General features: G+C 36.9%; 1 protein-coding gene across 5 annotated transcripts in view; it reads right to left on the reverse strand.

Annotated features, from left to right (window-relative positions):
• Window positions 1-3,249, reverse strand: part of LOC144442224 (growth hormone-regulated TBC protein 1-A-like) — a 135,445-nt gene extending 132,196 nt beyond the window's left edge. For 3 of the 5 annotated variants that reach the window (XR_013481618.1, XR_013481617.1, XR_013481616.1), the window contains exon 1: window positions 3,209-3,249. Coding sequence is in view for 1 of the 5 variants with exons in the window: in XM_078131505.1 (XP_077987631.1) it covers window positions 3,209-3,237 (29 nt within the window). In the remaining 4 variants the exon portion in view is untranslated. The remainder of the gene's footprint in view (window positions 1-3,208) is intronic. The other 2 variants (XM_078131505.1, XM_078131504.1) reach the window with 2 other exon arrangements.
• Between the last annotated feature and the right edge of the window lie 9,028 nt (window positions 3,250-12,277).

Genomic DNA, 12,277 nt, shown 5'->3' on the forward strand with positions numbered 1-12,277 from the left:
TAATTCAAACTCCCTGTTCAAACCACACATTGCACCCTCACTGTGCACTGAATATATAGAGGTCAATGTAAAGGTCATCAGTGTTACTAAAATTTTGCGAAGAAATACACGTAGGCTAGATCGTGATCAACAGTGTTGAAGACCAACGATTTATTTCCATAGGCTTATAGATTTCATAATATTGTTATAAATCATACTTTATTACACCTGATGAATGCGTTCAATGAAAGTGTATATTTCCAGAGATACTGCATTAATTACATGATCACATGGCTCACACCAAACAGCAGTAGCTTGATATTGGGAGAAATTGCAAAACAACAAGGTAAAATTAGAGAAACTTCGACGTTAATATCATAGTTCCTAAATTCCTAATCGAAAATCTACAAGATTTATATTGAATGCCTCCTGTAAGGGAATCACCAATTATGCAAATTACCCATTAAAATGATATTCAAAAAAATACGGTAATGAATGTTTTTTGACAAAGCCTAAGTACTGACAATAATGAATTATGCAAAGTGTTCCCTAAATCTTTAGGTGAAATCGACGGCTTTTATCATACATATACACTCTGTTACATTTAACGTACATGTACTAAATTGTATGGAAATTGAAGTATGCAGTCTAAAGATATTGCCTAAATACCAAAAGTCATTAATTAAGCAAATTATTTATTTACAGTGTAAAGTACATCAGTAAACATTATAGGATACATACGATTTGTTATGGTTAAAGTATGTACGAATGGTACTGAAATTTAAGTATGCAGTCTTAAGACATAGCCTAATTATACCGAAACTCATTAATAAGGCAAATTGTTCTTTAACACTGTGAGGTACATCAATAAACTTTACAGGACATATGGGATTTATTAAGGTATGTACTGAATTGTATTGAAATAGCACTACTGAACCTCAGTTCAGTTGTGCTAAAAACTCATTAAATCGGATTTTAAGCTTATCTAATAAAATTAAATAATCCTTGAACTAAGAGTAATATAATCAGTAAATTTCGACTAAGCGACCACAAGCTTGAAATTGAAAAAGGCTGTTACAACAAGATACCACCAAAAAGTAGATTATGTAAAATATGCAATTTAACACAAAAGGAAGACGAAAAACACTTTGTTCTACAATGTTCCATTTATGATTTACACAGGCAAGACCTATTTAATGAAGCTGATATATATATTGATAATTTTATAAACTTACCAGAAGAACAAAAATTTAAAGAAACAATAAACAACACAAATCTAATTATTGCACTTGGCAAATATCAAATTAAGCAATATGCAACTTTAGAGACCACCACCTACAAAATATTATAATTGCAATACATGTACATGATCAAATATACATCTCCATAAATCTAATTACCATACATTATTTTCTCTTTCTTTTCAGTGAATAGCTTTTGTAGTTCATTAGTTTTATTATGTTATATAATGCTTCTTTTAGATAGTTTATTAGTTTTCTTATTAAACTATTATGTTTTGTACCATTACCAACTCCCCAGGGTTTGTTATGTGTACTCAAATAAACTTAACCTTAATACATGTAATAAGACTTAATCAAAAAGACAAACCTACAACTAATATTTATTTTTTATGCACATCTGGCCTGGTTTGATCAGCTACCTACCAGGTGGTAGGAAAGAGTGCCCCCCCCCCCTGTGGTGGGGGGAGGCACTAGAAACCAGCATGTACCCCACCCACCCAGCTAGATCCTAGATAACTAGCTGCAGTAATTGTAGCTCTGTTATTGTTTACAATGCTTTTTATTCTATTTCATATTTTATGTTGTTATGACTCCCCATTTTTCATTGTATTTTTTTCTCTTACAGGGTTTGCAAACCAAACCATACAAAGCTACAATTCTGTCAACGAGCATGGCCAATTTAAAATCTCTTGGCAATTACTTCCATGGTTTTCTCATAAAAATTAGTAAATTCCCAAGCATCAATACCAAAATTCACTATGTAAATATGCAAATCAATTTATTTTTATGTTCAAAACGGCAACAAAAACTCCGCAACACAACACAGGAGTCCTACTCGGCAGTCTATTATGATGTCGTGCTAGTCCATGGAGCATGAGCAGTTAGCTGAAACCTCGAGAATATAGTATGATTTCCACTTGAAAATAACACCTGAGGAAGCATTAATCCGATTGAAAACAATGCGGTAACATATAGTCAGTGACATAGGATATGCTTGACTTTGAAAGAGGTGATGGATACTCTCTACCAAAAAAATTGTTTAAAAAAAATATGTTCAGGATCCTGAACACATTTTTGATGAGATCTTACACATGGGGATTTGTAGCAGTTGTAGCTTCTTAAATTTATTACTGAGAATGGTGTAGTGAAACTGCTACAGTGTCCTTGAAGGTAAAACTTCCCAGATTTAGGAAATAAGGGTGTGTTTTTTGTTTGTTTGTTTTTATTGGTTTTTTGTTGGTTTTTTTTGTTTGTTTTTGTTTGTTTGTTTTTGTTGTTTTTGTTGTTGGGGGGGGGGGGGGGGTTTGCAGTGATTTTCTCCCAGAATCACTAAAAAGAGGGTGCTTTTCATTGAAATATTCCGGGAAAAGGGGTACATTTGATTTTGAAATTTCGTTAACATAAGTAACTAACATTAACAAGCATGGGTACCCACCCATCCAGGGACTGCCACCACCGGGTTTGAACACTGTCTCGTATTTTCTTAATTGAAAAGGAACATATAATAAAATAGTAATGAGTAGACGGCAATTACTGGGGCAAAAAACCTGTTGTTCTACGAGAAGGTATTATAGTACTGTGTAATACATTAACGCCCACAAAATAACCTCACGTGATGATGAAATATCGGTGACATACAGCTCAGTTTAACATTGATCGCACAACAAGATGAAATTTTGCAACTTTCTGAAAATATGTGATAGCAGTGTAAAATCGCACATTCCTTTAAATACACTAGATTTAATTGCGTTGGCTGAAATGCAATCATCGGAAGCTTTGGCGAGAATACGGCAGACCGTATTGCTTGATATCACAGTTGTGTGCACTGCCACAAGTTCGTGAACTCCATCAAATACGTTCCTTGAGTGGTCGCTTTACACAGCAAAAAAGTGTCGCTGCCAAATATAGCAAACTTTAAATAACATAATAAATCGTGAACTCTTAAAAGTTTCGTCTTTGATACATTGTTTTAAGTTTTAGAGACGTACCTTCTGCCGTAGTGATTTACGGTCGCCATTTTCAGTGTGGATCCCTCTCATGAGAGTGTCGTAGAGGGCTCCCTACTATTCCTAAGTAGATATATGCTTATAAGGCATGTATAAGGGAGCCTTCAGTATTTACGAGGGGGAGGGCCGGAGGAATCGGGGGTGGGGGTGGGGGGTCACATTTTACAAACCTGTTCTTTGGGGAGGGTCATATTTTGCATTACAATGTTTGTGGAGGGTCACATTTTACAATCCGTAGTTTTGTAAAGAAATTGAAGATTCAATTATTGTCAATTTGTTTTGTTTTGTTTTTAAATGTAAAAGTGAGATGAGCACTCGACATTTATTTTTCGAGTACTTTACATGCCAAAATACAAAAATAAAACTACATATATTGTAAGAAAATTGTTTAATGTAATCATTCACACTGTCCGTGAATGTTGTTGTTAAAAGATGATGATGATGATGTCAGATGATGGTGGTGGTGGTGGTGGTGGTGGTGGTGATGATGATGATGATGATTTAGTTTTTAATGTCATAGAGAACACAGACAGTGTTTACATGTACTGACTCAAGTAGTGACAGTGAGTCAGATTAGAGTGACACTGATAATGGCAATACTGAAGGTGAAGGTGATGATGATGATGATGATGATGATGACAATGATATCAGGGAACTTTTACAAGTGACCAGATCAGACAGAGTATGCACAACATGGAAAGCACGTTTTAGATACTAACTAGATTGTGTATGGTTATAAGAGAAAGGTAGCTAGCCAGTCTTTTACTGTTTGTCACTTTATATGTACAAATATTGCTTTCTAATACAGGGTCAAAATCATTTCATTTGTATGGTTGCAATTGTGATGTTTTAGAAAATGGGACAAAGGGGAGGGTTACTTTTTACAAATGGAGAATGGAGGAGGGTCATGTTTTACTTAACAGCCATGTGTGATTTCCTCCGGGCCTCCCCCTGTAAATACTGAAGGCTCCGTAAGGCCAAATAGAAAAAAAATTGTTTGGTTCCGGTTACCCAACCCCACCTAGTTTTTCACGCCGATCCTAAACTCTTTTTTATGTTTTCCAGAAAAATAATAATAAAATCGCGAAAACCGTGAAGTCTCGCAAGAAATAGTGGATGCAGAAGACAATATTCGCTTACCAGATTTAAAATGAATGCCTTCACGGTACGGGAAGTCTAGATCTGAGTCTGAGTTTTTTGTTCATACGCACAACTGCTGGAATGCAAAAATCTTGCCTTGCCTATAGTACACGACTTACCCCTCAGCTCAATTGGCCAAAAGATGTGCCTAACTATAAGAAATCTGAAAGGACTTTGTGATATGTAGTGGAACAGGTGGTTTTTGAAATGAAATTATTCAAATGAAATTTGAAGTTTTTGAAATGAAATTATTCAAATTTACAGACACACACACACACACACACACACACACACACACACACACACACACACACACATATATATATACACACACACACACACACACACACACACACACACACACACACACACACACACACACACACACACACACATATATATATATATATACAGATATACATTTACCCATGCATGCAGAACAAATGTTAGGATTGCTTATTGGTATCATTTGAACATAATGAACTTTGTTTGGACATTCTTTGAACATTCACTGATTAAAATTCCAGACTTGGAAAAGAAAGTAGGAAGCTGCATAAACCGCAGTTGAATTTCTACTTTTGTGACAAAGCTGAAAATAAACAGAAAAATCATTTCTCACATCGAGTGAAAAAGATGAAATTTCAAGTATACGAAAAGGAAATGATCGTCACTGTCGATAAGTTTACCACACAACGGCATAGGTATAACACGTATATGACGTTATGTGGCGTGATGGCGGTGATTGTGATTCTGTAGTCCCAGTAAAAGTTAATCAACATCCTTAGGGACAAGATCAATAGTTAAATGTAGGATAAAACAAACTTAATTCTTATACTTTAAGAGGCCTCAGACCCCCCCCCCTCTAACCAAATTGGCCAAAATTTAAAATTGTTTCAAACCACACAATCAATTTCAAACCAGTATGCAATAGTATGTAGTACTAGGAAAATAACGCCAGTATGAAGCGAGTAAAAAATAACTCTTTCGTTGACACTTTACGTTTTATTACTGCCATGTATTTATTATAGCAAAAATTCTTCCATTTCTCAGTTTGACATTTTTAAAAGAAACATTTGCATTTCGGGGTACAAAACATCCAGTAAAAGTAAAATCGGTTTTGTAAGATCAGAACTAAACTGGCTCAAACCCCCCCCCCCCCATCCCAAAGTAAAAGTAACTTATATATATATATATATATGTGTGTGTGTGTGTGTGTGTGTGTGTGTGTGTGTAACGAGATGAAAACTAGATTCATTAATAGCTCGCGCAGCGGCAATGAAGCGGCTCAATGACTAGTACGCATGCGCGTCATTTAACCATGCGATTACTATTTTACTATGCGAAAAAAATTGATAGGTAAGGCTTATGCTAGCTAGCTCGGGACTAAAAGTGGCCCTGAAGAAAGTCCCCGGATCAGCTGTCCCCGGGTCATTTTCTGCCACGACGAGAAAATACGTGAACAACACACACGCATTCGTAAATCTATTCGAAAAAGTCGAGGCTATTTTTGACACATTCGCGTTTTGCTCGTAATTCGGAGCCACCACAGCACAGTTCACGAATCTGAGAAGTGAGAAGTTGGTGAGTATTACCTTAACATCCTTGACACGACGTAGGTAAAGTAAATGACTTGAAAGACGTTGTCTTTACCAATAGGAACGTGTAGTGTTATAACTTATATAGGACAAGGTCATTTAATTATGGTTATTTCTCGTAATTGTATAAATCAGACATATTGTGATTCAGTATCTTTTAACAATGATGCAGAGACATTCAATTTTTATCTTAAAGGTGATTCAAAATGCTCACATTCACTATCGCTAATTTGCTAGACTACATGTTTGTGAAATGCATTCTATCTGGTTTTAAAACTTTTCAAAAGCGTCTGCAAACACCTTAAAATGACCTTTTTTCGGTCACTTCAATTCGGATTTACTTCGAGAGTTTTCGGGTATTTCCGGTCCCACCTAGACCACGGGATTTTATGACGTCATAAGGAGACATGGTTAGCACGTAGCCTATGACGAGCGTAGTCAACAGGTGAATAAAACTCAACAGCATTGTGAAAAAATACATTGCTGGTGGTTGTAATAGACATCAGTAAACAAAAACTACACTCTACATGTCTTATTAACCAACATTTACCGATATTTACTCACACTTTCTGACTAATTGGCAGTGTCTGTGGGTATAAATGCTAAAATATGATCTCCCCATATTATTGCAAAATAAATCAAAACGGCTAGACTAGATATATATAAACACTTGTAATGTCGTGTGTTTCACATTCATTGACTTTTACTAATCTGATTTTTTATTATTTGCCGACAAGAAGCATTACGATACCGTCGTGACGTTTGACGGCATCCCCGGGCCAAGGACGGCATATTTTAGCCCAATCGTACTTGTGTTACGGATGAGAGAATACAACTTTTTAATATTCGCTAAGTTTTGATGTTTTGCGAGGTCACCGTGAACTCTCAGCTGTCATGAATTAATACTTAGAACAAATGTTTGCATTGTGCGAATAGTATTCTTCTGAGATGACAACATTAAGTTATTAAAAGATCGTTGATGTCACACTGTAATGAGTGATTACAGACAGTTGGAAGAACAATGACGTGATCACATTGTTTGGCTAGTTTTCATATTTGTCAATATCATTTGCATTGAATTAAGGCGACGGTAATACTTCCGTTTTAGTCATTTATGGTGCTGATTATTTTATCACCCAATCATTTGAGTATTGTATATTTTATGTTTATAATGGAATAATAAAAGGATGGATTCAGTCTTTGGAAGAGACGGTCTGAGGTCAGGAGCTTCGATCTGCTCCGTGGCCACCTCCAAATGATCCAGGTTAACCATGAACATTGTGTGTAGTCTGAGCTAATTCCCTAAAAGTCCAAGTCGATCCCGAGTACAGTGGAGAGAGAGAGAGAGTAACATGGCGGGGGGTTACCTTAACAGTAGAGGTAACCCCCCACTATTTGTTACATTGGTGGAAGAACCGGCCTTGGACTAGAAGGACCAATGTGTGCGTAATAAGACAAGTTTAAACTTTATGAAGGATAATTGACAACCTTTGAGAAGAAAAACAAACAACGCCGCTGGGTGAGTGACAAATCCACGACTCGAGAACTTTTCGAAAGGAAACTTTTAATGATTATGTTGCAATGGTGGGAATTCAACTCGAACTAGAACTTGTAAAATATTGCAGTGATGGACTAAGACATCTCAGAAGGCGGGATTGTGTTTCAAAGCGTGGAATTGTGAATAAGTAGACAGCGATAGAGACTTTGACAAACGTTGTAGCAGTGAAATCTTCAACGGGATCGAACAGCTGACAGGCGATTGGAGATATCGCGTATCGGACGCTGATGCAGACCGAAGCAGTTCGCATGTGAACTACATGTTTAAGACTTTTGAAGGACAAACAACTCATTAATCATACGGTAGTAGAGATTTGCTAAAGATACATGTAGTGAGCCGAAACGCTACAGATGAATGCGTTTCTCACAAGTTGAGTATGAGGTTGTGATGTAAAGTTCCTACACAGTAAAGGAAGGAACCATGTTGATATAGTATTTTATTGAATCTGCAGTACAAGTATAAATATTTGAATTTAAATTTGAGTGTAAAACAGAGATCCGACCGAAATGAGCTGTATTATTGTCTATGCAAAATTTCCTTTCAAATTCCACAAGAATTTCTGAAATTCCTCAGATGCTAAAAACCCGTATGATAACTGCTAGTCCAACTTTTTTCAATCGTAAACGACGTAAAGTTGTTGTTTTTTCACAAAAAAGAATGACACCACTTGTTTAATGAAATGATCATTCATTTCATGATTTTGAGTTGTCATTGAAGAGTACCTGTATGATAGATTTTACAAGTCAAAATTCAAAAGGGGTTCATTTTTATCTGGGTAAAAGATAGGCACGGCTGTGTGAGTGATTGTATAGTCTGGCCAGACGCTGTATGGTAGAGGAGCTATATGACTCTAAAGGTACTTCTTGAATAACCACTCGCATTATCGTCAATGTTGAAAAAGATAATCGCTGCAATTCCAATCTTTGAAAGTAAACTGCCTGTCTCGAAACCAGACCGTTTTTCAAGAAATGAGCAGACGTCCATACTATTCCAAGTTTAACTTCTTTAATTGTTTGTACTTTTCTCCTTTTCTATCGATTTACAAAATCATAAAAAGTGTTTCATTTATGAAAGGCAATTATTTTGAATACTTTAATGTGTGACGGGGACGCCACACTTTGGGAGGAGGTGATAGTGTTACGGATGAGAGAATACAACTTTTTAATATTCGCTAAGTTTTGATGTTTTGCGAGGTCACCGTGAACTCTCAGCTGTCATGAATTAATACTTAGAACAAATGTTTACATTTCGCGAATAGTATTCTTCTAAGATGACAACATTAAGTTATTATAAGATCGTTGATGTCAACTAATGACTAATTACAGACAGTTGAAAGAACAATGACGTGATCACATTGTTTAGCTAGTTTTCATATTTGTCAATATCATTTGCATTGAATTAAGGCGACGGCAATACTTCCGTTTTAGTCATTTATGGTGCTGATTACTTTATCACCCAATCATTTGAGTATTGTGTATATTTTACGTTTATAAGAATTTAATGGAATAATAAAATTATGGATTCAGTCTTTGGAAGAAACGGTCCGAGGTCAGGAGCTTCGATCTGCTCCGTGGCCACTTCCAAATGATCCAGGTTAACCATGAACATTGTGTGTAGTCTGAGCTAATTCCCTAAAAGTCCAAGTCGATCCCGTGTACAGAGTGGAGAGAGAGAGAGAGAGAGAGAGAGAGAGAGAGAGAGAGAGAGAGAGAGAGAGAGAGAGAGAGAGAGAGAGAGAGAGAGAGAGAGAGAGAGAGAGAGAGAGAGAGAGAGAGTAACATTGGAGGAGGGTACAGTAGAGGCCCCCGAATTTGTTACACTTGCGTCGTGCATTTAACAACAAAGTAAACATATTTCATCTCGAATAAATATACTAGCTATTAGAATACCAATGGGAAACTTCAAGAAGGCGTATCGGGACAAGTGCCACAATATATTTGTTGGTCCCATAATACACTAATTGATTCGATTTGCTCCGAGCATATGGAAGTACGCTCCGAGTCATTGCATCATGTAAATGGAACTGTGACCGACCTAATTTTGTTGTCCATATATAAAATGAGACTGACCTGTAAATTTTTCACAGTTTTCGTTGTGGTCTTGTATTGTCACATGTTTGGCTTGTGAACACAAGTTTACATCTATTATTGTCTAGGGCGTAATACTCTAGTCCGAGTCTGAAACCCATATAAAACCTAAGAAACTCGCATTCGGATCGGACAGAACAGAAGTAGGTCTCATAAACTTGTTGGGGACTCGAATTATTGCTTGTTTTTATCACGGTATACAGGTGATTATTATATATCGGTAGAGGGGTAGTGTTGTCAAGTTTTGTGCAGTCACCGCGGCCGCGGCAGTAAGCTTATACTAGGATAGTTCCGCCGATCAAAGCTGAAGCAGTGTATGGAATCGAGAGAGCACGGCGCACATTCGTGTCTGGTTAAATTTATCCACGTGTTGATGTAATCCATATTTATCAATCAGATATATTGTAAAATTCTTCAAGTCGTACAGAAATAACGTCTCTAACTTCAAAACAAACACTGAGAAACTGGACCGGACGTGGCTAGCCAAGTATCTAGTTGCAGGCTTTCTTTCATAACCATGTGCTGGGGTCACGACCTTGATTGCCGACGTCAATATTGTCCAATCATATTTAATATCATGAACACATCGCGATATTTGATTTGTTGGTTTCCTAAACTGTATACTTCGAATACCATGATTCGTTACAGAATTCTTCTAATGAATATTAAATAGGCTTGTTGCATTAAATTAAGTGATATTGCAACAAGGGAAACCATACAAGTTTTCTTCCAGACGAGTTGCTAAAGTCATGTAAATGACAGCACTAAAGTCCCGAAATTTCCTCAATTCTTTACAATTTTATTGCTGATAATATGGCAATCTAATAGCTAGTATATTTATTCAAGATAAATATGTTTACTTTGTTACTAAATGCGCCGTTCAAAAGGCGACATCAGTGAGTATAGTCGAGTATAGTGGGCTATAATATGCTGTCGACGCCATGCCTGTCGAAGATATTGTAATGCTTCTCCTCGGCAAATAATAAAAAAATCAGATAAATAAATTGAAACACGCGAGCGACATTACAAGTGTTTATGTATATCTACACTATAGTCTAGCCGTTTTGATTTATTTTGCCATAATATGGGGAGATAATATTTTAGCATTTATACCCACAGACACTGCCAATTAGTCAGAAAGTGTGAGTAAATATTTTGTCACAATGCTGTTGAGTTTTGTTCACCTAGTGACTACGCTCGTCATAGTCTTGGTGCTAACGTGTACCCCTTATGACGTCATAAAATCCCGTCGTCTAGCTGGGACCGGAAATACCCGAAAACTCTCGAAGTAAATCCGAAGGGAAGTGACTGAAAAAAGGTCATTTTAAGGTGTTTGCAGACGCTTTTGAAAAGTTTTAAAACCAGAATGCATTTCACAAACATGTCGTCTAGCAAATTAGCGATAGTGAATCTGAGCATTTTGAATCACCTTTAAAGTACTGAGACGAGCCAAATACAGGCACCCGGGGCGTGACACCCACAAGCTTTCCGCAACAACTATCTGTGACAATACCTGTTACTATAGTTATCTCTGATAATATCTGTTACTATAGCTATCTCTGACACTACCTGGTACTATAGTTATCCCGGACAATGCCTGTTACTGTTACGGCATTAAATCTCCCAATACTAGAATGTATTTCGTGCAACTCTAGAATGTATTAAATGCATTTATTACAAGCTCCCTGGACCGTCCGCCCGATCTTAGAATGTATTTCGTGCAGTCATAGAATGTAAAAAATGATTTCTAACTTCTGTTAAAAAAAATGTAAAACGTGCATGAGTTAAATGTAAAAATGTATTTCCTGCAAAATATATGACTTCTGGCCATGGATGCAATACCTGTTACTATAGTTATCTGTGACAATACCTGTTACTATAGCTATCTCTGACAATACCTACTGTAGTTATCAATGACAATGTGTACACACAGGCACCGTCACTGTGTCCACAATTTTTACCAGTTACATGTACTTCCGGGTCACTAACACGTGACTTGTGGGATTCCACTTCTGTACGTCTGGGAAATCGCTTCTGTCAGAGAAATCGTTTCTGTTGCGGAAATGTCTGACATCGCGGAAATTGCTTTGAAACTCTTATCATTGAGAGAGCTGAAATTGCTTTGAACTCTATCATTGAGAGAGTTGAAATTGCTTTGAACTCGTTCATTGAGAGCGCGGAAATTGCTTTGAACGCCCAGTCATTGAGAGCGCGGAAATTGCTTTGAACGCCCAGTCATTGAGAGCGGTGAAATTGCTTTGAACTCTATCATTGAGAGCGCGGAAATTGCTTTGAACTCTGTCATTGAGAGCGCGGAAATTGCTTTGAACGCCCAATCATTGAGAGCGCGGAAATGTACCCCTCGTCTGCCGTACATAATACTTTAACTGACTCCACGAGGTTAAGTGTTTAAGGCTTACTGTAAGTTCAAATCCCTTCTTGAACCGGAAAAGTATTTGGATCAGTTGAGTTATAATCGTAAACGAATTTTAGCAAATTTCCGTTGTTCAACCCATAAACTTAATATTGAAATCGGTCGTCACCTGAAATTGCCAGTTGAACAGAGAATTTGTATGCACTGTAAGGAAGTAAAAAATATCTCCAAAATAGAGAATGAATTTCACTTTGTGTTCCAGTGTCCACTGTATGAGGACATCAGATACACATGCTT

Source organism: Glandiceps talaboti, chromosome 11 (assembly GCF_964340395.1).
Source record: "Glandiceps talaboti chromosome 11, keGlaTala1.1, whole genome shotgun sequence".
NCBI lineage: Eukaryota > Metazoa > Hemichordata > Enteropneusta > Spengelidae > Glandiceps > Glandiceps talaboti.